The 27,918-nt window shown below is 37.0% G+C and overlaps 1 protein-coding gene across 1 annotated transcript in view; it reads left to right on the top strand.

Annotated features, from left to right (window-relative positions):
* Nucleotides 1-27,676, top strand: part of TMEM65 (transmembrane protein 65) — a 38,595-nt gene extending 10,919 nt beyond the window's left edge. Inside the window, exons 2-7 of the mRNA XM_081111564.1 lie at nt 13,180-13,224; nt 14,178-14,245; nt 19,346-19,400; nt 20,298-20,340; nt 22,200-22,305; nt 26,314-27,676. Of these exons, the coding sequence (XP_080967690.1) occupies nt 13,180-13,224; nt 14,178-14,245; nt 19,346-19,400; nt 20,298-20,340; nt 22,200-22,305; nt 26,314-26,415 (419 nt within the window). The 3' untranslated portion in view covers nt 26,416-27,676. The remainder of the gene's footprint in view (nt 1-13,179; nt 13,225-14,177; nt 14,246-19,345; nt 19,401-20,297; nt 20,341-22,199; nt 22,306-26,313) is intronic.
* The last annotated feature ends 242 nt before the right edge of the window (nt 27,677-27,918 follow it).

Below are 27,918 nucleotides of genomic sequence, written 5' to 3'. Positions count from 1 at the left end.
AGCAGAGTGGAGTTTTTAACTTAGCTTTATTTGACTCTAAAACTCTGTTCTAATTATTACACCCTTCTGGCTATTCATTCCTGGTTTTTTTAACGCATGTTTGGGGAAAAGGTTACACCTTAAATGATCAATAAAAGTTACATATCTTAGTCTATCTTTTAACATTCAATACAAAAGCAAATACGGCATTTGCATAAGCAAAATCAAAGTAAAATCAGTATGCAAAAAAGTTTATAAATTGTTTGAGGAATTTGGAAAAGTCAGAAAACTAGTATTTGTGACACATAACTGTCATATGTTTCTAACCTTTACTCTAATTTTTCTTTAGATTTTTGAATGAATTTTATAAAAAACTAGAGGCCCAATGCATGAAGATTCATGCAAGAATAGGCCTTCCTTCCCCTGGCTGCCGGCACCGCCTTCGCTCTGGCCGGAGCCGCCTTTCCGCCTTCCCACGCTGCCCAGAGGCCTGGAGTGGCTGGGGTGGTGTGGAACACCTGTGTCGTCGCCATGGCTGCTTGGCGTCTGCACGTGTGCGTGCTGCCCACAGGCCTGCCATCTTTGTCGGGTTAATTTGCATACTCGCACCTGATTGGCTGTGGGTGCCATGAAGGGATGGCCAATTTACATATTTGTCTATTATTAATATAGATATCTAACATACTATTCATTGGAAAGCTTTCCAAACTTTGAAAGTTTGTTTATTTAACAAATATTTGTTACTCTCCCTACCATATAATAGAATTAATTAACTTGGCATAATACTCTCATGAGACTTACATTTTTTGAGAGAGGAAAGATATGAGTAATATAGTAAATAAATTAAATCATTATATATAATCTGTGCTGTTAGAATAAATAGAATGACACTTATTTAGATAAGGCGATCTGCAAAGGCCTTTGTGTCGGTAATATTTAAACTGAAAAGAAAGGTTTGATGAGCTAGTCATTCACACAGTGGGAGGAGAGCATTCTGGGGAGGAAAAGCAAATACCAAGACACTGAGATAAGAAGGGACTTGGCATAGCATAGGAATTGACAGAAAGTATTTATGGGTGGAATTTAATGAACAAAGTGGAGTGCGGAATGAGGTAGGCAGGTGGGCAGAAGCCAGATCAGTCAGGGCCTCCGTAGGTAAACCTTAGGAAAGCCGTTCGAAGGTTTGAGCCCTGGAGTGAGATAATGGGATGTAAGGAGCACTGTGGCTGCTAATGGACTAACGGAAGGCTGCAAGTGCAGAAGCTCGGAGACCACTTGGGAAGCTGTTACAGTAGCCTAGGCCAGGGGTGGTGGTGGTTTAGACTAAGTGGCCACGGAGATGAAGAAAAGGAGGTGGATTCAGATATTTATTTGAGCCCGGCCAGCATGGCTCAGTGGTTGAGCGTTGACCTATGAACCAGAAGGTTATGGTTTGATTCCTGGTCAGGGCACTTGCCCGGGTTGCAGGCTCTCTCCCCAGTGTGGGATGTGCAGGAGGCAGCTGATCAATGATTCCCTCTCATCATTGATATGTCTGTCTCTCTCTGCCTCTCCCTTCCTCTCTAAAATCAATAAAAAATATATTTAAAAAAAAAAGATATTTATTTGAGAGTGAACTGATGGAACTTGCTGATGGGTAGAAAGGAGCAGGTAATTAAGGGAAAGAAAATAGAAAGTGAGGACTTAGGGTTCTGACTAGTGATTGAGTAAAAGATGATCCTAATAATTGTGAGGGAGAAGTCTGGGGGCAAATAGGTTTCGGAGGGATGGAAATTAAAGTCTTAAGTTGGGACGTGTCAAGTTTAAGATACCTGTGCAAATGTGAAGGGAGATATCAAGTAGTTAGGGGTGTGTGTGTGTGTGTGTGTGTGTGTGTGTGTGTGTGTGGTATTTATATTACAAATCTAAACTCATAAGGGAAGATTAGGCTGAAGGAGTAGTGTGAGTGTCAACACTGTACATAGACGGAAAAGAAGATCCAGGAGAGACCTCAAAGGGAAGAGGAAGAAGAACCAGAGCTAGAAGGAGGCTGAGGAGGAGTGTCCACAAAGACAGGAAAAATACAAGAATAGTGTGTTCCAGACGCTAAGTGAGAAAGACATGGGGTTGATCTGATGCTTTGAATAAGTCACGTAAGGGGAAGGCTTGGGGGCAGGTGTGTCGGAAGAGGGTGCATAGGATTTAACACAAAAGAGACTGGTGTTTTTGTCAGAAGTAGTTTTTTTTAAAATATATTTTTATTGATTTCACAGAAGGATGGAGAGGGAGAGAGAGATAGAAACATAACGATAAGAGTCATTAACCAGCTGCCTCCCTCACATTGGGGATCGAGCCTGCAAACCCGGGCATGTGCCCTGACCGGGAATCGAACCCTGGCCTCCTGGTTCATAGGTCCACACTCAACCACTGAGCCACACCGGCTGGGCTGTCAGTAGTTGTTTTATAAGAGCGACTTGGGAAGAAGCCAGATTGTAATCAGCGGAGAAGGGATTATCAATAAAGAAGGATTCGGCTCTTACAGTTTAAAGGGGACCTTGGTTAGTACTACTATAGTAGCTTGAGTATTACTGAGAGGATTCCTTTACTCATTGGTCAGAAGTCTAAACTTATTTTAACTACTCATTACTAGTATGCTCATTTTGTTACAGACAGTCCTGTGTAGAATTCTAGTTCATCAGAGAAAAATACAATATCACAGGTAAGCAAATCACACCCCCTTTTAGCAGCATTTTGTAAAAATATGCAGGCCATTTAGCAGGTAAGATCTTTTTATTTTCTTTGGTAAGAAGCTTATGAAGTCAAGAAGATGATTTAAACTTCGTTTTTCAAGTTAAAATACCCAAGAGCTAGGGATACATTTTTTTCCTGGGCTATAGGATTTTCAGTGCTAAAACTGAGCTAGTCCCTGGCAAACTGGAGGATTGGTCACCTTCCCTGACAATATGTTTGCCCTTCTGACAGACTAAAGCCTTTGACTCATAGGAGAGACTGAAAAAAGGATCCAGGTAGAATTTCGTGTCCCTTCTGCACGACTGCTTTTCCACTTCTGGAGGCCTGCACCAAACGACACTCCCTCAACATTCTCTCTTATCACTTTCCGTGTCTGGTGGGATTTCTGGTGAAAGAATCTGCAAGGAGGTGCGGACTCCCCCAATTTATCTGTATGCCGGTGCCTTCCCACTGTCCCCCCAGCCCGCACGCTGCCTTCACCTGCGCCCTTACTATTCTAGCTGTACCCTCCTTAAGGTGTCCGGTTGCATCGATCCCAAGTAAGCAAGTGCTACCGTCCCCTGTCCCCTCTGTCCTTGCAGGTGCCTGCCTCTCTCTCAGTTTAGGCCAACTTGTTTGCGCTGTGACTTCAGCTCTCTTATGGGTTTGGTTCGAAATAAGTCATGAGTTTGGATTTAGTCTGACTTTGTTTCCCTGTAAGGACGGTGACAGTGCTTCTTGTAGCTCTCTACATCCCACAGTAGAAACTAGAACCTTGCTTCACAAAATCTAAAATACATGGAAAATCACCCGGGAATCTTACGGAAACCCAGATTCTGTTTCCGTACGTGTGAGACAGGGCCCGAGATTCTGCATTTCCAACAAGTGTCCAGTGGTTTCAGTGTTGCAGGTCCAGGGATCCTGTCCTGAGTAGCAAGGTGATAGCAGGTGGTCTTGCTTTTTGTTTTAAGGTGGGAAAGAGGCGAGGTCACATAGATAAACGGAGGCGTGCTTGACGTGTGACAGGGAACAGGCAAACCGATGTGAGAGTGATAATGTGGGATGTGGCACCTTTGGTGAGCTGGCAGAATTTTATGTTTGTGTGTGAGAAAGATCTTAATCGTTTAAAAAACATGATCTTAGCTCTTTTTTTTTCTTCTCAAAGGGCCTTCTTAAAGACATTAGAAAGAGTGTGAATTGTGAATACTGATTTTATAGGTATACAACGGGAACTTTTTAGTGTAATTGTGCTTTCCCCATTTCACATTACTTCTTAAGTTTTGAAACAATCTCAAATTTATAGAAAAGGTTTTAGTGCAGTAAGCTCCCCCTCCACTCTCTATCCCCCCATTCCCCCACAAATCACTTGAGAATATGTTGCTGACATGAAGCCTTACCATCCCTGTCGCAGGTTAAGTTCCTTGGGAAGCAGTCTCTGAGACAAAGATGAGCATAAGACATTTGTTGGGGAATACAGTGTCAATGGAAGCCTTAGCTGACCCGGTGGAGGCTTCTAGAGATAGGATGACCCCTCCGCTTCTAGAGATAGGATGACCCCTCCGTGCTGTCCTGAGTTGGGTGAGAAGTCTCCCTGCCTGTGAAATTGAGCTCTTGGGTGTGGGCTGCCCTGGGCAGGGTGCAGGGCTGCGGGTGCGGCGGCATTCTTCAGCAGGGGCGGTCCTCCAAGATGAGGGGGTGTTGACACCGCTGTTGAACTGCTGCCATTTGAGACACTCCAGACACGCAGCCAGAGGGGCCTGGAGAAGGCGCACTTATTCTGGACGTAAGTGAGGAGGTTGTGATGAAAGGATGCAGATGTTCCAGAGGAAGTGACTCTGGTTCCAACTTCACACTAAAGGAGCTCTCAGAGCTATTTTATGACATTGAGACTACAAAGGATAACGTGTATAAGCTAATCCAGACTCACAAAGGAGTGTGGCAACTCACGGAGGCAGAGAGAAGATGCTTGCTCCACATTGTGAGATATGACGAGTGCTAGCACGGTTCAAGCTGCCTTGGATCATCTTCCTTACAAAGAGATAATGAAACACTTTAATTCAGTGTTTCTACTATTTTAAAGGATGGCATACTACATAAACTTTAGTTTTATTATTTCCAAATTTTCCTTTCTAATTGTCAGTAGACGAGTTGTTAAATTTTTTTATTGTGATATAATTGACATACACTGTATTAGTTTCAGATATACAAGATATTTGTATATATTGCAAAATGATCACTACAATAAATCTAGTTAACATCCGCCACCATACATAATTCCGAACTATTTTTTCCTTGTGAGAGAGATTTCAATGTTTGGAAATTTTTTTTTTAAAGATCACATAACAATTGTAATTTTCTCCATTGCTTATTAAGATTTTGCAGTTTCAGCCTGCACTGTCATTTTAATGGTCCCACACAACTGTGCAAAGTGAGAACTGCCTATATTCAAGCATGCTTCATTTCAAAATTTCATATACCCTTTTATTTATACATATTTTATTGACTTTATTGCTTGAATACATTTTGATTTTTAAATATTTTTAGCATGCAGATTTCCCAAACCTGAGGTAGCCATTATGAAGACGGCGAAGAAGGTATCATCAGCAGAGACCCCTGATAGTTTTGGTATAGTACCATCTTAACAGTATTGATTGTTCACTAGATGTTTATTGCAGATGGCAAACATCTATTTAACAGAACTTCTTGACTTCTTGCTGGTTTGAAATAGCATGCTTTAGTTATAATGACAATTTTTTTGCATCATTGTTTTGGACTACCTACAAGATATTTTTTATTATCTAATCCTAGATTTTGTGGATATGATAGAATAATAATTGCATGTTTAATTAACTGAAGGATTAAACTTATGACCTTAACAAAAGACAAAATCACTTATATTTAATTATATTTAAATAGCGTATTTTAAAAATTGTTGCAGTAACCCCGGCAAGGGACACATAACAAGCAACAAAGATGAATGAGTAGGGAAAAAGGGCCACACAGGGAAACCTTCAGAATATTGTAAAGAGAAACTGTATTTAAGTAACTAAACTTCACAAAAATGTATTTTAAAAATAAAATAATTTGAAAGGCTTATATAATTGCATTTTAAGGCCATTCGTGAACATTTTTTTTTAAAGATTCAGTCTCCATACAGCTTGATATCTAATTTATGTTGCATTCTATAGTGGTGGTGGTACTGGGAGAATTGTATTTTGTGTGTGTGTGTGTGTGTGTGTGTGTGTGTGTGTGTGTGTGTTTGAGAAAGAGAGAGAGAGAAAGAGAGAGAGAGAGAGAGAGAGAGAGGAACAGAGAGAGGGATAGGTGTATATATAGAGAGAGATGGGGGAGGGAGGCAGGTATACAAATAAATATCTCTCCGTTCCTATTTTATTTTTTATTACTATTTAATATAGATACATTGCCTAAGAAGTATACTAGTAACACAGTATATAAAAAGGAATCAGAAATATTTTGTGGACCAATTGAAATTTTAAAAGGATAAAGGGTAAATACAACTTAGTTTTCTTAGGCTTTATAGGGGCGTGGGCAAATGTAGGCTTACAGTTGTTTGTATGGGAAAATACATGCAGGTTAAATCAATGATTTAATACAATAAACTGTTTCACATACTGACAGTGTTTCACATATTCATATACAATTGATCGTTGGTTCTTCTATATTTTTATTGAGAGTTTACTTTTAAAAGGAAAATAGAAGAAGAGAATGAGAATATAGGTTTTGGACTTGGCTGTGTGTCTTTGAGTAAGTCACTTAACATCTCTGGGCTTAAGTGGCTGCATCTTCAAAGTGGAGAATTAAGTCAGTATTTCTCAGTGGGCATACTGCTGGCATTTGGGCTGGATAATTCCTCATTATCAAGGACTTTCTTGTGCATCATAGGATGTTTAGAATTCCTAATGCCAGTAGCATTTCACAGTCGTTATCACATCCAAAATATCCCTGCATTTCTGAGCATCTTGTAGGGTGATGACGAACCACCCCAAGTTGAGAACCACTGGCAGGTGGGTTCTAAGAATCCTTTTACTACTCACATTCTATAAAAGATTTTTATTTGGGGAATGACTTAAAGAGGAAAAGGTAATGTATTGACTGAAAAATCTCTGCTCATTCCTAGTATAAAACAATTATTTATTTATTTATTTATTTATTTATTTATTTTTTGTTAATCCTCCCCCAAGGATATTTTTCCATTGATTTTTAGGGAGAGTAAAAGAGAGAGGGAAAGACAGAGGGAAACATCGATGTGAGAGAAACACATTGGGTGGTTGCCTTCTTCACTAGCCCAGACCAGGGCCCGGGCCAGGGAGGAGCCTGCAACCAAGGTACATGCCCTTGACCAGAATCGAACCCAGGATTCTTTGGTCTGCAGGCCAACGCTCTATCCACTGAACAAAACCGGCTGCAGTGGTCAGCAACTCATTAGTCAACAGAGCCAAATATCAACAGTACAACGAGTGAAATTTCTTTTGAGAGCCAAATTTTTTAAACTTAAACTATATAGGTAGGTACATTGTTATTAACTTAATTAGGGTACTCCTAAGGCTTAGGAAGAGCCACACTCAAGGGGCCAAAGAGCCGCATGTGGCTCGCGAGCTGCAGTTTGCTGACCACAGGTAGGGCAAAGCAATTTTATTTTTAAATGAATATCTTCTGGGACTCTATGTAACTATACCCACAGATATATCTACCATTTATAATATTCCAAGACAAATTACTAATTTGTCCTAACTCACTTTAAGTTTTACATCTAAAATATAATACAACATCCATAATGAAGTGATTTTCTAAACTTATTATAGTGCTATCTCTATACCTAATACGTTATAAGATCTGTTTTTTAAAAGTTGTACTGTTTTAATATCTTAGTCTTTTTTAAAGGGACTATCATTGTACATAGTAATCATTCTTTTTGTCTTCCTTTGGCATGAAAGAAGGGAAGGAATATAGCCTCTGTGTATTAAGTAGTGTATATAATTATCCCAAGTACACAAGTTAGACACGTAAAAGCAACCACTAATCAAAAGTATGTTTGATTATCTTTAAAAACTCTATGAAATGACAGCTATAACAGAAATAAATTGTTATACCCCTAGTATTTACTATTTCTTAAGCCAGAGGTGAACAATTACAGGTGAGTGTATTAATGAGGTCAGTAAAGATGATGATTCATTGGGCATTATCACCTCATCATTACTACTGGGCAACTCCTGTTCTTTCAACTGTTACACCCAGGGCCTGCCTCAGCCCAGGAATTGGTTAGTTGCCCTTAAGTAAACTGGATTGCAGTCTAGGTTGCAATGAAGACCCAGGTCGCATGATATGTACCCCAGACGGTTAATGAAATGACAGTATTATGTGATCTACATAGAAATTTCTTTACTCCATAATGTGCATGAAACTTTTAAATGCTAAGTAAAATTACAAAATCACACACAAATTCTTTTGCGGGGGACGGGGATAGGGGGTCTTGGCTAAAGCATATATATTTTTAAAAATAATTTTAAAATCCTTTTATAATTATAGTCTTAATTTTAAAAGACAAAACCTGTTGATTGAAATTTACTAAGTTAAAAAGTTAAGTTCCTTGCTGTTTCTAAAGAGCATTTTCAGTTTTGAATGCCATTTTTTATATTTCTGAGCCATATTAACTTATTTTAAAATACTGCTGTGTAGCTTCATAAACCTCCTTTGGGTGCATGTCTTCTTTTTGGCATTTAATATGATTTGCTTAAATTGTTTTGCATACAGCATGGTTTGTACTTCAAGTTTGTATTTTTTAATGTTATATATTTATTATAAATTTTACCCTATCCATTAGAACTTTTGGTTCTATTAAAAGTCTAAGCAGTTCTTTATAATGTTCAGAAATATAGCCCCCAAATTGTTTCTTAAACATGGTAGCTTCATCTCTGTCTTTTTAATAAATCTCTCATTAGGCCAAATAGTGATTTGTGTGGCCAAGTCTACGTCTATACTTTATTGGGAAAATGGTAGGGTGGGGCTTGGAGCAGATATTATTAGGTACTCAAAAGGTCAGAAAGTAGATAATTGCCACTTAAAAAGTATTTGTTTTTTTGTAATTAAAGGACTAGTGTGTGCATTAAACTGTTCCTTTTATGTCATTCAGGGTGAAGTTGCTTTGGTATTTACTACGTCTATTATAAATGATTTTGAATTTTTCCCTTGATTTGTGATCTTATATTGATGTTCACTAACTTTTTCTTCTGTCACCTCCCTTTTGATTTTAAGCCTTTTCAATTACTTTCAAAATTTCAGAAAATGTATTTTTCAGTTCTCAAACTTTAATTGGGTTCTGCTTTTTATAATTTCTATTCGAGCATATTTTCATTTACGCCTTCAGTATAATTTTGAGTGTAATTTCATCTGCTACTTCTGATACTTGACTTACTTTCGATTGGCCTCCGTCTATTGTTTTTCCTGAGACTGAGTCATGTTTTCCTGCTTCTTCATGAAGTAATTTTGAATTGTACCCTGGTCATTGCTGTGATTATTATGTTACAGAGACTCTGGATTCTGTTTTATTCTTTAAAATACAGATTTTTAACATTTGTTGTAGCAGGCCATTAATGGTTAGGCTTAAACTACAAACTCTTGGGCTGCAGCTTAAATCTTTAGTTATTTTACCCTTAGCTAGGATTTTGGGGGTTTTCCCTGCCACATGTGTGTGGCTCATGCATGGATCAGCCATATGTTTGAACTGAACGTACTGGTATATAGAAGTTAGGACTCCTCCGTTCTGACTCTGTTTTTTCCAGGATTCCCCTCTTACTTTCTGGTGGCTTTTGTTACTTTGTACCCTGTTCACTGCTTCTTCGGACCAGAAAGTCTGAACATATTAGCATTTGAGTTGTCCTCAGGTTGTGGATTGAGGCGTGCCCTTAGGCCCAAAGCTGCAACAAACAGGCAACTCATTTAATACCATTCCTCCAGAATTCCAAGTGTTGATTCCTTTCCAGAATCAACCTATTTTTGGTCATTTTTTAAATGCTTTTGGTTGGTTATTTGTTTATATTGTATTTTAGTCTATACTTTAGAGTTGTTCTAGGCAGAAGGATTGGTTTGATAGAAGGTTATTCAGCCAGTGTTAGAAATAGGACCAGAATTTTTTAGGTAAAAATAGTTGGAAAATATGGTGTGTGGTGAAGTACAATCTTAATGTCATATTATTTTAAAATATTCAGGAAAAGAATAGAGAAATTATGATGTATATAATACACACATCGTAATGGAAAGAATTGTTTTTTCTGACCGCAAAGCCTGCTGCTGACTTTAGAATACATTTCCAGTGTAAGTGTAGATAGTTTACCGATGTCAGAAGGAAATTCCTAAGGTTAAGATACCTATGTAGGGAAATAAAGCTTCTAGCGTTTATTGTGACTATTTTCAGGGAGGTTGTATTAGCAGCCATTGCATTTTAAAACCGGTATATTTTGATGGCACCTTGGGTTCATTTTCAAGATTGAGTTCCAGTGTTACATCTAATGTTTTTTACTGCTGATATATATTTTGTTTTGATTCAGTTAATATAGTAAAGAAGATAACTTACAGTGTCAAAGTCCTCGAAATGACCAAATTATAATTAAAATTTTTTGATGGCTACTTCCCATAAAGTTTATATTTTGCATAAAATTTCCACTTTCTAGCAAATGTTCCTTTCATGTTTCCTCTTATTATTCCTTTGGTTCTTTGTGAAGCAGGAGGCAGAATCTGTAATTTGATTTTACATTCAACTCTGTGCCAGTCGTTTTCCTTTCTGCTCTGTCTCCTTTACTTTATATTTCTTTAAAAAGATTATTTTTTATTACCTTTAATTTTTTAATCCTTCTGTGTAGTCAGAAAGACTAGGATACTATATACATTATTTGCTTTTTTTCTTTCTACTGCTGTGCATTATACATTCACCTGGTCCTAAACCTTAGGAGTTGTAAAATATTTTAAATATTTTGGTCAGTATGTAGGGAATTTGAAGAAGTAAAAGCAAGGACACTATATACTCTTAGCTACTGGGAAGGTCCTGCTTGATGAATTTTTAGATGTTTCAAGATGTTCTAGTTCACTGACAAGGACCTCGCGCAGTGTCAGACCTGGAGTGATGGGCAGAGTAATGCAGCCAGCAAATAGTTCCATTTACTTCACCAGAAAACTCTGTGGACTACAGTGGTTGTCTACATTCCTTTTTAAAAATTGGAAAACTATTTGCATACCTTAAAGGTAAATTTTGAGATAATAGCTCAAGTCAAAGTATAGAGAAAATATTTTAATCAAATGTAAAACTCTACAAAGATTAGTATATCTTTATTTCTTAACCCTTCTAAAAGAGGGCAAGAACCTTAAAGTTGAATTCTTAGAACTTTATGAATAATACAATAATTGATTAAACTCTAGGTTTTAGTGCATTTCTTATTATAAAGCCAGATGGTATTATACTTTTTAAATAAAATAGCATTCACAGATATGAACCATACATTTTTATATAGCTTATATATATTTAATTAGTTCTCACATTGTCATAGCTTATAAATAAATATTTTAGAAAATGTATATCCAGTTTGTAATGTGTTTCATTGGAAAATCTGGTTCTATTAAATCGTAGAGCAGCCCTGAGCGGTTTGGCTCAGTGGATAGAGTATCGGCCTGCAGACTGAAGGGTCCCAGGTTCGATTCCGGTCAAGGGCATGTACCTTGGTTGCAGGTACATCCCCAGTAGGAGGTGTGCAGGAGGCAGCTGATCGATGTTTCTCTCTCATCGATGTTTCTGACTTTCTGTCCCTCTACATTCCTCTCTGTAAAAAAAAAAAAAAAAAATCAATAAAAATATATTCTTTAAAAAAATCGTAGAGCAGAGTAATCCATGGTGTGGGTTCTTCTCTATAGGTTATCAATTAATGCTGTGGGATTGGATGAGGACGAAGAAGGTAGACTTCTCTGCCATTTTACCATAGCCTATTCTTGTGCTTATATAAATGGTGAGGTGGTTATTATTATTATTATTTAAAATATATATTTTTACTGATTTCAGAGAGGAAGGGAGAGGGAGAGAGAAATAGAAACATCAATGATGAGAGAGAATCATTGATCGACTACCTCCTGCATGTCCCCCACTGGGGATCGAGTCTGACTGGGAATTGAACTATGGACCTCCTGGTTCATAGGTCGACACTCAACCACTGAGCAGCACCAGCTGGGCGTAAGATGGTTATTATTATAAGATTTGATAGCTTGCTTTTTTTTGTAATTATTGTTAATTTTAGATTTAATGATGTCACTTGAAGATATTTACTTTGACATATACTTGGGAAAACCTTGTGTGTTTATTATGACATATATTATAAATAGTATATTGTTACTTGTTGAATAACACCCTCCTTTTTTTATTGAGTAGGATATTCTATATTACCTGATAGTATAGGTTTCAAAACTCAAAATATTTAGTGTATCATCAAGGGAGATTAATTAAAGAACAGGACACAATCATTGTTGTAATATATTGCTTTAAAATACTATTTTACTTCTTTTAAAGGATATTTAGGCCTATTTGAACATTCTTTTTCTTTAATATTTTTATTTTTATTGATTTCAGGGAGGAAGGGAAAGGATAGAGAGACAGAAACATCAATGATGAGAGAGTCATTGATCAGCTGCCTCTTGCACGCCCCCTAATGGGGATGGAGCCTGAAACCCAGGCATGTGCCCTTGACCAGAATCGAACCCCGGGGCCCTTCAGTCCACAGGCCATGCATGCTCTATCTACTGAGCCAAACCCACTAGGGCTGAACATTCTTTTTTCCAGTATCAGTGCTCATTTGCATGTAAATTTCTTAAATTACCTAGGATTACCATCTTTAAGAAGGGTAACTATATTTTTGAAATTTAAAAAAAAAATGTTTTTATTGATTTTTAGAGAAAGGGAGAGGGAGAGAGAGAGGGAAACATTGATGTGAGAGAGAAACATCAATCTGCTGTCTCTCACACACACCCCTACTGGGGACCCTATCTGGACTGAGCCCGCAACCTGGGCATGTGCTCCGACCAGAACTGCACCTTTTGGTGCACAGGACAACGCTCAACCAACTGAGCCACATGGGCCAGGGCTATTTTTGAAATTTTGAAAACTGCAATTAATGTAAACAGGCTTGTCACATAGATGCGAGGACTTAAAAAACAAAACACAACACAAGAAGCAAATGATTTAGTCAGGGTTGTAGACTCCATGACAGGCTTGTAACTAACACTCAGTTTTGTTTTCCGACCTTGTATTTAATCCCTACCAAGTAACATTTTCCGTATGGCCAATTTAGGTCCATTAACCGAAAGATAATTTATGAATAAACTCTGATATTTCCCTAGCTTTGTAAATCTGCTGGTGTTTTCTTCATTGTCATAAAAAAAAAAGAGACCTTGCCATCGTAACTAATTCTTGGCCCACACCCTTTTCTTCCCCTTCAGAAAAATTGGAAGCTGCGCCACCCACCCCAGAACAGCTGAGATACGGTAAAGCCTCTATAATTGTTAAATCTTGTGCATCTGTATCTTGGACTTGAAATAACTATATCATTTATTGATAGTACAAGAGTCACTACGTTAAATCTTTCTAGACAGAGTGAGTTATCCTATTTATTATGCCAAAGCAAAAAAATGTATAAACTCGGTTTAAGACATATCTATTATTGCTTAAATATGTTACCATCTAGAAATAGAAAAATGAGGCTAAATATATAAAAAACATATAGGTATTAGTTCTTCCTCGTTACACCTCTATTATCTCAGGTTATTCAGATCGTGTACTAGACAGATGAGGTAAGTGTGCCTTTGGTGGGAGGAGGCCAAGTTACATTTTGATTTAAATAGAATGGTGTTTTTTTTTATAGTTTGTGAAAGCATTCAGGGATACTGAAGTATTGTGAAGGGGAAAAAGATTTCTGAATGTAAATGTCTAACATAGATGAAATAATCACGTTCTCCTAACATTTGTTTAAAACAATTATTTAAAAGTGACCAAACAGCTTCCCTAAAATTTGATTCAGGGAATGTTTTTATTATTTCTAATGTGGAGATCAATTTTATGATATCAGTCTTTAGGTATAAGAGAGAAACAGATTGATGTCAATATCAATTAAACAGGAAAAAACATGGTATTCATAATACGTATTTACTTATTTGTTCTGCTGTTAACTATATATAGTTTGTATGTGCTGCCAGTAAGAAAACACAAAAGCCTAACACGATTGTTTTTACATGTTATGGATTTTTTATTTGTTTTTTGCTCAGTATAGCTTCTACTAAGTAGCTAAACTTACAGTAGGAGTAGAAGAATCTTCTGGCTCTGGGGAATGGCAAGCAAATTCCAAAGCTTATTGAGGAGACTTTAATCATATGGTCTATTTTTGTCATTTTAAAACTATAGAAATCTTAAATTATATTTTTCTGTTTTTGATGTTTTTCAGTATTCATCCACAATGCGATACCTTTCGTAGGGTTTGGCTTTTTGGATAATGCAATTATGATTGTTGCAGTAAGTTCTTTCTCTTATCCCTTCTATTTTGAGCTAATAAAGAAATTTATGTGGTCTAAATTTTTCTAATAATTTGCATATTGTAGCTGTAAAGTTTTAATTAACATAATGAATGAAGCTTTTTTTTTTTTACTATGTTTTATGTTAATTAGGCTCTAGCTCAATTTTAAAGCATCATGTATGTTAATCATTATGACTTTTGGTAAAGCATTGACAATAACAAACACATATTGATTGAGTATGTTATTCTGTTCTGGTTTCAACATTCATATTAAAGAAAAATGTATGTAAAATTTTCTTATGTTCTTTAATTGTATCAGTAGTTCACATCACATGTATGTTATTTGATTAGTTCCTTGTTTAATTTTCCCATGCAAAAATGTTGTAGTTTGTTTGTTTGTTTGTTTATGTTTATTCCTCACTGGAGGATATTTTTTCCATTGATTTTTTTTTTAGAGAGAGTGGAAGGGGGAGGAGAGGAGATAGAGAGAGAAACATCAATGTGAGAGAGCCACATTAGTTGGTTGCCTCCAGCAGGCACCCCACCCGGGGCAGGGAACCTGAAACTCAGGTACCTGCTCTTGATCAGAATCGAGCCCCAAGACCCTTTGGTTCAAGGGCCGACACTCTAACCATTGAGCATACCAGCCATGACCAAAAAATGTTTTAAAGCAGTGGTTCTCAACCTTCCTGATGCCGCGACCCTTTAATACAGTTCCTTATGTTGTGATGACCCCCAACCATAAAATTATTTTCGTTGATACTTCATAACTGTAATTTTGCTGCTGTTATGAATCGTAATGTAAATAGCTGATATGCAGGATGTATTTTCATTGTTACAAATTGAACATAATTAAAGTGTAGTGATTAATCACAAAAACAATATGTAATTATATGTGTGTTTTCCGATGGTTCTTAGGCGACCCCTGTGAAAGGGTCGTTCGACCCCCAAAGGGGTCACGACCCACAGGTTGAGAACCGCTATTTTAAAGGATGTTTTGATATAATCTATCTATCCATCTAACTGGAAGATGTTATAAATTTCAATTCAGAGCACTGTGAATATATACCCCTTCTGCCTTTGTTCCATTGTAGTGGGTAAAAAAGAATTTTCCTTTTCCGTGGTCATTTTAATGTAAGGGTGTTCTTTAAAAGTTAGTCTCAGGAATGGTCGATTTACCTTTTTGCTGTTATGTGATACCTTTTGTTAATGGATACCAGTATTGGGTTCAGATTCTAAAGTCAGAAATAACACCATGATTAAAATGCAACTATTTTGAAACTACCCAAGTGCTCTATTCACTTCTCTTCACTGACTTTAACTTTAATTAAAATCTATAAATTCTAGCTTTATGTAGGAGACTTTAAAAAAAAGTAATGATTTTTGGATTATTGAATGTGAGGAAAATACATATGAGAGATACAATGTTTGTTTTTGCTTTTTTTGGTGTTTTGGAGGTCACATTTCCTACTCCATGTAGACATAAATAGAATATTTGGTTTCAAAATCGGGATAAAAGGATAATTTACATTGCGTAGATTACAAAATTTGCTTAGAAAATATCTAAAATTGGTTCATTCAAGAATGCTTTTTGTTTTGTTTTTCTTTTGCTATATAGTCTCATTTTATGTCCAGATTCATGGAAATGAGATATCCAAAAAGTCTAGCCATCCCCCTGGGTGGGGAACTAACAGGGTTCACACAGCAGAAGGCATCCTGTTTCGTAAATAGTCACAGAAGGTACTCTAACATGCACACAACTTGAAGGTGATAACACCCATTGGATAATTCCTTCGCAGAGTATTCTGGTAAAAGCTTCTAAAATATGATTTCAAAATGCTAGTTGTTTTTTTTTTTTTTTTACTGATTTCAACATTATCCTAATATGTACATAAGAATCAAATTGGCCAATTTATATATCTATGAATGTGAGACAGCCATTTAGAGCTACACTGTCTTTTCTGAAATTACTAAAATCTGAGTTGGTTAGATTATTTAAATAGTTAATGTAAGTCAAATATAATTGTAATAAAAACCTCGTTATGATGAATTTATAAGCTACTAGAGGCCCGGTGCATGAAATTCATGCATGGGTAGGGTCCCTAGGCCTGGCCAGCGATCAGGGCCCATCAGGGCCTTCTGGCCGCTGGCCCGGGCCTCCCTTCGCTCCGCACCAACCCCTGGTGGTCAGTGCATGTCATAGTGAGTTATTGAACTCCTGGTCTCCCAGTTGAACTCAGGAAGGGACAATTTGCATATTAGGCTTTTATATATAGAGATAGTTAAGACTCAATGTGTTCCTTGAATAGATTGTCTGAATTAAAGTTTCTCTGTGGCAAATATTTCTTTCAATTTTACATGACTCAATCTTGTAGATTCTTTTTATTAACAGCTACTTGCCCCCCTACTGACATCTTAATAATAATTTTTTCACCTCAGTAGGGCAGACCTTAGATATTCAAATGCTGAAAGACTGATCTCGCACAGGGACATGTTGAGATGACATACTTTACATAAAGGGGCTAGGGGAGATCAGAATAGGAAAACTGAGTAGCTTTTTAGACCCTGAATAAGACCTTCACCAAAGATCTTATTATTTCTTCGATATAAATATTTAAAGTAACATATATCTGTGTTTAAGTAGAGCTACCAACAAAACAAAACACCCACATTCTAGAGTCAAATTACTGTACTAATGTTCACGATCCAGTGTGACTCAGGCCTGCATCTCATTAGTAGTATAAGTGAGAGTGACTTATTTTTGCAGGCCCCAGATGGCTCAGTAATTTAGTATTATTTGTTTTTCTAGTTTACATTGAAATCCACTTTCAGGGACTTAATCACCAGGTTATCACTTGTATAATACTAAAATAAATATTTAAATCACTGACTTCAATCCCTGATTGAGGGTAAGAGGTGTGGCAAAAAATAGTTTCCTGTGGTAATTGCAAACTAATTCAGGGACAGTGAAGTGTTCCAAAGAGGCTTTGTAGTACACTGCTGAGAGTAATATACATAAATAATATAACTCCAGGATCTATGCAAAGGGAAACAGTGATCATTATTATCATAAAATATTTTTAATGTTTCTTTATTGTTGAGAGTAACTACAGATGTCCCCTCTCTTTTCCCTCACTGCCCCCCTCCACCCGCCTCCCACCTACCTCCATAAGAATTTTTTTTTACTTTTTTAAAAACACACTGATTGCCTCCGAACGTTGTGGACAGCTCTGTCTGTTTTACGATATTAAGTGATGATATTTGATTCTGCTTTTCTATCATGCCATAGACATTTGATATTTTCTTCTTCCGGTTAGGTGTACTCTGTGGGCTGTTGCTGCCCTAGTTGTACTAATAAAAACACATTTGTATATAACTTCTTGTAATAGATTTGACCTTTATTGTTGACTGCTAATCCTACTACGCTTTTGGTTTTATAGCTCTTTATTCTATTTTTATGTTATTGGGATTGCTTTTGTAACCTAGTGGGTTTGGGGATTATTTTTCTGGCAATTTAACTATTATAACATTTGTTAGAATTCTAGAGTAGATTAATTATATTCAGGTGATGAACCACGTATAACCTGCAAGACAACTAGTGTTAAATCTGTTTATGATTTCCAACTCACCTGCTAACAGGAAATTTGATATTAACTATGGGAAAAAAGTAAAGGCATGGATAGTCTATTGCCTTCAAACTGACTGACTTTATATGAGGCTTTTTATGCTGTTAGAAGGACCTTCAGGTTCCTTAAATTTAATCAAACGATTACACACTTAAATCCTTGTTAAATACATGTACCGCATTGCAAACAGATTCTTCTTGGGCCATTCCTAGTGACTCACTGCTGTTAACGATGCTGTATTTATTTTCCATGCTCCGTAACTGTCAGGTGCGTCTCTTCTATATCAAAGCCCCAGTGTTGTTGTTGCTGTTTGTATCCATATATAAAGAGACACATCTTTTTTCTTTATGCCCATTCTTTTTTTTCCTTCTTCGGGAATCTCTTTCTTTGGGTACCTTTACAACCTTGTAATTGTAAGTGCCTGGGAGACTTTTGTGCATCAGGCTGTCTGGGCCATCGTTTCTAAGAATTGATTTTAAAAAGGTGAGACCAAAAGGCCACGGGGAAAGAAAATTGAGGAAAGCTCAACGCAGCTTCTCTTCAATTTTAGAAATAATTGATTAATGCAGTATTTCTACATACCACATAGGGCATTCTCTTTTCTCCACAAACACCATGGAGATTTTTTAAATGTTCAAGCATTCTTAGTATTCAAGAGGGCTTTTGAAAAGTATGTCCATTTATGGCAGCATTGCCCAAGGACTGGAACTGAGCTAGCATGACAGGTTCTAGGATTTCTAATTTAGTCTATGTAATAACCCATTAGAATAGTTTCAGCTTCGTCACTTCAGTTCCTTCTCTTTAAAGTAGAAATAAAAATATGAGCTCCTTTTTTCTTCAGAGGAGTGAGATGTGGGAAGTCTTAAACTCTGTCAATAAATAAATGCGGTGGAAATACAATAGAGTCTCATTTTTGCTTTAGCTCTATTGTATCAAATGTTGTTGTACTTATAAATGAATCAGATAGTCCCAGTACTTAATGGCTAAACAGCTAAGCGTTATAAGGGTAATTTTTGAGGTTTGTGGTATTTTGGGTTCCTAGATACTGGTTTAGTCTGTCTTTTCAATCTTTTATAGGATAAATAACAATAGTATAGATAGATGTAGCATTCAGAATTTAAAATTTAGGTGAGTTTCTCGACTTTGTGCTCAAAGAGCTTTAAAGCACCTTTCTCTGTGATAAAATATAAATCTTAGATTCTTAATGATGAATTGTATTGTATCTGTGTTGGTATTTTTTTTCTGAAAGCCTAATTTTAATGAAGAAATATTGATATTATTTCTGCATATTGCATATCCTTAGTAATTAAGTGAATTACTGCATTATATATGCATATTTCTGCATATTTTTATAATTTTGCTGCAATAACATGTGTGACTACTTTATCTGTTTTTATTAATGCTTTGCTATTCTTTTATAGTCACCAGAGCTTTAATATTTTAAGATTAATTTTTTTTGCAATCTTTTTTCAGGGAACCCATATTGAGATGTCTATTGGAATTATTTTGGGAATTTCAACTATGGCAGGTATTTAATAATAATAATATTCTATTATCTGTATATTTAAAAACATTTCAGTAGGTTAAGTATAGAAGGGGATAATTTATTTGAATGCATTTACTCATTGAAATGTCTACTAGTTTATCTCCTAAATCCTATTCCTTTAATTCTTAATTTTGTGTACATAATACTACGTTTTTCTGAGAAATTTTAGGTACAGTATGTTAGTTGATGGGTAACAGTAATCTACTACATTGACTATGTTAATGAAAAGTTTTTCTTTTAATTACTGGTCACCCTGAAACCTTTCTACCCCTTTTCTCTATTAAATTATTTATTCTCAAGTTGGGCAGAAAAATCAAAGAAGGAAATACAAGATGGAAAATTTAATTTGGTACTATCTTCTACTTTCCCCTCAATTAACACCACTGTATTCTTCGTGATGCTGAAATCTGGGGATAGTTCTGTGTTCTGTGTGTTGTATGGAGCACATAAGTAGATGAATTAATGTAAGAGACATTTCTTCTCCTTGATTTCCTGGAATTTTGGAGTTGTACATATGGTTTTACTTTTCCCCAAATATCCAAATTCCCTCTATCAAACATTATCTGAAAGTTACAACTACAAAATGTTGCACACGTGTTTGAATATTGAACCTAAAATGGAAACTGGCTGCCACAACAGAAAAAAAAACCCTGCTCCTTGATGAAGATTTTAGAATACTATAATCTCAGAAGAATTGTACTCTATTATGAAATCTTGAAGTTCCGAGCTATTCAATGAGTTACTTTGGATACAGTTGTTTTAGTTTGAGAAATGTGGTAACGCTTCCAGACCAGTGCTTTGTTAATTAGAGTGATGTATTCTAATGCTTTTTATGACTTCCACGTGACAATTTACTTGTCCATTTTTCACTTTTTTTAGCTGCTGCTTTGGGAAATCTTGTGTCAGATTTAGCTGGTCTTGGGTAGGTCCATACATTTATTCATTTGTGCATGTCTTTTCTTATTTGCTCTCTTTCTCTTCTCCATTCTCCTTAATTGAGAGGACTAAAAAAAAAAAAAAAAAAAAAAAAAAAGACATTTATTTGTGTCTTTTAGAGCCAAATTTTAGAGCTAAATTTCAAAATTTCGAAATCAGTAGTACTAAATCTTTGGTGCGCATCAACTATTGATGCCTGGGTCACACCCCAGTCATACGTAGTGAGTGTTTCTTGGGGTGGGGCCTTGACATTTGTGTTCAATAATCTTCTCAAGAAATTCTGACATATACCAAAATTTTTCTAAAGCTATCATAATGAAGCAGAGTTAATTATTTATACGTATGTATTTTATAGACATTTCCAAGGCCGAGAGAGGATTAAAAGTAAGAACCCCTATCATTATTCCACCCCAGCCTCCTCCCACTAAGCCCCAAGATAAGAGATGTGGCTCAAAGGTGAGGCTGCTGACTGGACATGTTTTCTCTAGAGAGAGGAACTTTCTAAAGGAATAATGGCCAAAGCATACATGTGTTTGCTTTCTTTACTCCCTGTGGCAGGAATGATGAAACAAACTGTCTGCTTAGAAAAGACCAGTTTTCTCTCTTTCTCCTTTTACATTCTCACTTCCCAGTGGCAAATGGGCTGGGCTGCTTCCCGAGCCTGGGGAAGCTTGGGAAGTATAAGTTAGGCTAAGCTGGCATTAATTACAGTGATACGCACACTCTCATACTCAGCCTTTGGTTTTGTTACTTCCTTCCTTGGTTCATTGGAGTGGTAAGTTTTGGAATTTGGATTTGGGGCTAATAGAAGTCTACTTAGCCCTATAGTCTAGAGCTGCAAAGGTAGCTTTATAATTGGTCTGACCCTACATGTCAAACTTTTGCGCTGGAGTTGGGGCCAAAGCTACCATTAAAAACAGAGTTTCTTTGCTTTGGGGCCAAGGCAGAAATTTTACATTCCTGAAATTTCTGGGATAAATCCATATGCTATCATCCTTCAAACATCACCTTTCCCAGTTTCCAATACTAAGGTTAGTAATGGTATTACAGCTGCTGTGATAGCTTTCTGTATTTAATAGAACTAAATGATCTAATACATTGTAAGGCTGTTTCATTTTAGATAGCATCATAAAACAATTATTTTTGTTAGAGATAAAGGTTTTGTTGGGAGACTTTTAAGAACTATTTCTTCTTTGCCTTTTAAAAATATCATTAAATAACAAACACCACATTTTATCCATTCTTAGATGCACAGTTTTTTAGATTTAACATACCTGACATTGGGATCCATCCCATAATCAATGGTATGCATAGTTTAATTGGCATTTTTTCCTTACAGTTCATAAAGTAAGATAGTATCCAACAAGTGAAGGTAAATTAGAATTGATAAATACTTGAAATTGTTATGAAAATTCTAGGCTGTTTTTCTTATTATATCTATCTGGTAAATTTGGAAATTTTTGCTTTCTGACGATAGTCATTAATTTATATCATATGTTAAAGTGCTTTACTTGGAATGTAGAATAAGTGCATAAATTGAAATTGTTGTTAAAAATTTCTACACCTTGAATTAGTCTTGTAAAAGTAATGGTAGAGAATAAGTTTGCTAAGTCAATTAATTTACCTATGTATTAAATATAGTAATATGAAAATAGTTTTAAGCTGGATATATTTATACACAATAAAAATTTATACACAAAAATGTTTATGAAAATGTTGACACCATTTCTAGAGTGCCAATTAATTATAGGTATAAAACTATCTCGTTTCTCTTTGTATTAATTTGTTTTTTTACTACCTGAGGACTTTAACAACTTATATTCTGTCCCCGTGTCTTTTTTAAAGACTTGCAGGCTACGTCGAAGCTTTGGCTGCCAGGCTAGGCCTGTCGATTCCTGATCTCACACCGAAGCAGGTTGACATGTGGCAAACACGAGTTAGTACACATCTGGTAAGTAGTTTGCGTGGCTTGTGGAAGTGGATTTGGGTAGCCAGAGCAAGTTCAGTCCCTTGAGAAATTTGAGACTAAAATTGATCTGAGTGTAGGTTTTAACACAAATTGTCCAAGGCTTGGCAGTTTTCAGAGGGAGAGTAATTGTTTTTATTGACTTCATATTTTGTAGGTGTACTTCATTTTTAAAAATTCTTCATATGATTCAGGTAATCTTAAGGTATCAAGTTATGTGCTAGACATAAAATGAATATAGTTGTTTTGAGGATTGTTTAGGTAGAGAACCAGACATTTAAACAAATTATAATTTAGTGTGACATATGCAGCAATGGACTTATAAACTAGATCTAGGAATAGCACAAGTACAAGAATTAATACTTTGTGGGGAAAAGTTTCTTTTCATGGGGAGATTTCTTGGTGACTATTAGATCTAAGCTGATTTTTAAAAATTATTGGGGAGACATTTACTAAGTGAACAAGAGAATTCCAAGTATATTGACTAGCAAGTAGAAAAGCATGATAAAAACAGGGTGTGTTAACAAAAATACAAGAGATTAGTAATTGCTGGGATGTGCTATGTAGTAGTTGTACATCGAAGCAATAATGGAAAACAACATGGGAGATGTAAGAATGGATCAGACAGGAAAGGCATTTTTCTGTCAATGTGTAAACTGTGCCAAAGAGCTTGAACCCCATACGTAGGTGGTGGAGTGCTATTTTAAATAGGAAGGAAACGGGATGGATCAGTGTTACCAATTCAGAAGAGGAGGAAGAAAAACTTTTGTAAGGGAAGAGAATGAGTTCTATTTTGGACACGCTGAATTTGAGATGTCAGTAGAACACTCAAGCGGTGATACCGAGTAGGCATTTGGATTAAAGGTCAAGAGTTGAAGAGGATTGAATTAGAGATGGTGGGTGTAATCATTCACCCATTAATTCAACAAATCTTTACTGTTAACCTATTACATGCAGGGCACAGACCTAGGAGCTTTGGATATTATTGGTTAACAAAACAAGATCTTTTTCTTTTTTTCTTTTCTGGTGGATCTTAAGTTCTAGCAGCGTGAGGAGAAAGAAACAATTTTAAAAACTTGATAAGTTAAATATTTAGAATATTAGAAGTTCACAGTGTTATGGGAAATTAAAGAAAAAAAGGAAAGCTAAGCAGAGTAAAAGAGGTTGGGAGTGCTAGAATGGAGACACATTGCAATACTAAATAGGAGGGTCACCGCAGCCCTCACTGAAAAGGTCGGATGGTGAAAGCCAGGTGAGAAGGGGATTGCACTGGGCAGTGTTTGAGTGCGATGCCAGGACCAGCAGGGTCAACATTACTGGGAACTGATTAGATATGCAAATTCTCAGGCTCTACCTTAGACCTGTCGCTGCATAAAAAATTATGTGTGTGTGTGTGTGTGTGTGTGTGTGTGTGTCCATATCCTGCAATTTGTAGATCTATTGAAGTGAGATTAGTTAGCTAATATCGATCAGCCAGGGTTGTTGAGGAGTAAGGATATTCTAACATTCTAGGAATTTGGCTTAACATTTTAACATAACAGTTGGGATCAAGATAAGATTATTTCCTGGGGCCTTCTCTTCTGACATAATTTATAATTGTTTTCTTTCTATATTATGAGCAAGTCCATTTCCCCCCTTCTGTAACAAAAGCACGTCACACACCAAACTGTCATATATATACTTGTTTGTATGTTTATTGATAAAACCCCATAAGCATATGGATTCTGTTCCTCAGTTGTTGACTCCGCTTGGTATGTCTTAGGGTCAAATCTTCTATTCTGTAACATAACATTTGGTTATAAACAGCCTGTAGTAGTTGAAGTTAGTGATCAGCCATCTAGTTATAACATGTGCTAACTCTGAAATTTACCTAGAATAGAATATATGCCAGTACACATGTGGTTTCTAACTGACATATGTTGTATTTTAAAGCCTTATTTGTAATTTGGTTGTTTGAAACTCTGAAAATATCTTCTTGCATAATATTACAGATATACTCAAGTCCTCGGTTAGCTCCAGTATAATTAACTATAGGGCCTAATATTATTATAAGACCCGATAATCCTATATAACAAAAGCCTAATATGCTAAGTGTCCGACCATTTGTTCAACCATTTGACCAGTCACTATGACATGCACTGACCACCAGGAGGCAGATGGTCCAACCAGTAGGTTAGCTTGCTGCTGGGGTCTGGCCGATTGGGACTGGGCGAGACAGTCCAGATACACCCTGGACCCTCCCACAGTCCCTCCCGGGCCCCCATTGTGCACCAGTGGGGTCCCTTGGCCTTGCCTGAGCCCTCTCGCAATCCGGGACCCCCTGACGGATGTGAGAGATCCAGTTTTGGTCCTATCCCCGCAGGCCAGGCCAAGGGACCCCACCAGTGCACAAATCCGTACACCGGGCCTCTAGTAATATATATATATATATGGCTATTATAATGGAAAAATATGGCCCTAGCCGGTTGTCTCTAGCTGGTTTGGCTCTGTGGTTTTAGCATTGACCCACGACTGAAGGATCACGAGTTTGATTCGGGTCAAGGGCATGTACCTTGGTTGCAGGTTTGATCCCCATGCGGGAGGCAACCAATGGTTTCTCTCTTGCATCAAAATTTCTCTCTGTGTGTCTCTCCCACTCTCTTGCACTCTCTCTAAAAATCAGTGGGAGAAAAAAATGTCCTCGGTTGAGGATTAACCATATATATATATAATTTTTTTTTCAGGGCCTGGATCAGGGAGCCAGAAAAGGAAGGATAGCCCATTTCTTTCCTCCTCCTCTGCCCTACTGACCATATTGCCCCATTGAGAAAATCGTGTTGGAACTCACTGACTGGCATTCCTAGAGTGAGGGCAGAGAAAGCCTTGGTTTTCATGGATGACAGTAACAAGCATTCTAACATTTTGGGTGGGAAGTGGAGTCTACTAGCAAGGGTCATTTCATGTATATGGGGAAGTCAGGAATCTAATATAGTCTCTGTGAATATATATAAATAAATACAAACATTATCTAAGGTCAAAATAAGATTCTAGGTGAGGATTTTTCTTGTCTTCTGACATTAAAATATATGTTCAATATTTAATGAGTGTTTTCTACTTGAATATTCTTTGATGTTATTTTTATGGCAATTTGATAAAAGAAAAATTTCCTGGTTGCTTTGAACTTTAAATATCATTTCTTCTAGAATATTTTTGTAGCATATTTTTATATTTTGGTTATTATGATCAAAAGACATGCAGTCACAGTTGAACTTTATAGTACACTAGAGGCCTGGTGCACGAATTCATGCACAGGTGGGGTCCCTTAGGGTGGCCTGCGGGGATTGGGCCAAAACCCGCAGTCCAATGCTGCCTGCAGCGCCTACCTGCCACTCCTGCTCATTCCAGCCCCACTGCAGCTGCCACGGGCTCGCGCCCAATCAGTCCTGATCGGGAGACGCTCAAGTTGCAGTAACAGCACTTGCCAGCCATGAGCCCTGCATCTGGAGCCCTCCCGAGGGGAGTGGCCTGTGGGATCAGGCTGAAACAGTCTCTCTGACATCCCCCAAGGGGTCCTGGTTTGCGAGAGGGCAGAGGCCAGGCCAAGGGACCCCACCAGTGCATGATTGGGGGCGGGGAGGGACTGCAGGAAGGCTCCAGGGCATGTCCGGCCCATTTCGCTCAGTCCCCATCGGCCGGACCCAAGAAGCAAGCTAACCTACCAGTTGGAGCATCTGCCCCCTGGTGGTCAGTGCACATCATAGCGACTGGTTGACCAGTTGACTGCCCCCCCGGTGGTCAGTGCACGTCATAGTGAGTGGTTGAGCGGCCTTAGCATATCATTAGCATATTACGCTTTGATTGGTTGAACAGTCAACTGGTCACCAGACGACCAGACACTTAGCATATTAGGCTTTTATTATATAGGATAGTAATTGTTTATCATAGATACTTAAGCAAGGATTCCTCTTACAGCAATAAAATAACTTTCAAAAATGTTTTGTTTTGTTTCCTTAGGGCAAAGCTGTTGGGGTGACTATTGGCTGCATTCTAGGAATGTTTCCTTTGATTTTCTTGGGAGTAGGTGAAGAAGATGAAAAACTGGAAAAGAAAAATTAACCCTCGTAGAGTACCTATAAAAGATGTAAACTAATGTACCTCAATGATTAAATATGCTGTCACAACATTTAGGAATTAAGACAGTAACAGTGTATAGATATGGGATCAAATAATTCAGCATGTATTATGGAAAACACTAACTTATTGTGGCTTGGTTTTCTTAGGACATCTTTTTAAAAAAACTGTTTAGTATCATTTTGTGTAAATTGTTGAAGTGCTTTTTCATCAACGGCAGTCAACATTTTATCTTTTCCTTCTCTTTCTTTATATATCCAGATATCATTTATCAGTCATTGATGTATTGTACTGACTTGGGGTTTGCTTATTTGTTACGTAATATGTATATGCATGAAAACATTTTCTGTTGTTGTGTTCCCTATAGTTACAATTCAACCTTAAGATTTTTCCAAATTACATAAGATGTTTGTTGTCAGTTGAAGATTTTTTACTCGCTTTCTGGCAACATCAATTTTGTACTGTTTCACAGAAAACATTCATAATCATATAATTTCAGTCACTTTTATTTACTCCCACATCTATTCAAAACAGATGCAGACTTTAAGTATTTTAAGTTTCTGTTACTCATTCTAATTTCTTGTCTCAAGTGCCAGAGGTCAATCAGAATGAGCAGTTATGTGGTCTTTGTACTACATAAAACCATATATCTTTTTTAAAAAAAATATATCCCACTGATCTTCCACAGAGAGGAAGGGAGAGGGACAGAGAGTCAGAAACATCGACGAGAGAGAAACATCGATCAGCTGCCTCCTGCACACCCCCGACTGGGGATGTGCCCGCAACCAAGGTACATGCCCTTAACCGGAATCGAACCTGGGACCCTTCAGTCCGCAGCCCGATGCTCTATCCACTGAGCCAAACCGGTTAGGGCAACCATATATCTTAAGTATATTATTTCGAATGGATTGTTTTACTTTTAATTTCTCAATTTTGCATCATTACATGGTGATTTTTGACTAATGAGAGGAAGAAAATTATTATTGTGGGTTCTTTTCAATGGTGATTATGGAATTAGAGTGAACTAAGGGGTTTGACATGACACTTGAAAATTAAGAGGCTAAACAAATTTTTTTAGAGAAATAGAAAATGGGAACTGTCAAGAAGGTTTATGGGATAAGTGGTGAAGTTGAAAGGATGTTTGTAAGGTTAATGAGATACAAATTATATTGTACAGGAAGGATTTGTTCCCTCCAAAATGTCTTTTGATCTGAATTAAATGAGTCTGAGTACTTCCTATTCATAATCCTGATGTTATATCTTGTTTAGTGAATTTTACTTCTGGATAACTTCCTTTGAGGTGAAAAATATTATATATATATATTAAATTTATTTTAGAGAGGAAGGGAAAGGGAGAGAGAGATAAAAACATCAATATTAAGAGAGAATCATTGATCGCTGACTCCTGAATGCCCCCCTACTGGGGATCAAGCCGCAACCCTGGGCATATGCTGTGACTGGGAATCAAACCATGACCTCCTGCTTCAC

Source organism: Myotis nattereri (assembly GCF_964212035.1).
Source record: "Myotis nattereri genome assembly, chromosome: 17".
Classification (NCBI taxonomy): Eukaryota; Metazoa; Chordata; class Mammalia; order Chiroptera; family Vespertilionidae; genus Myotis; species Myotis nattereri.
The sequence above is the reverse complement of the archived record's forward strand: the minus strand, read 5'-3'. Positions and strand labels throughout refer to the sequence as shown.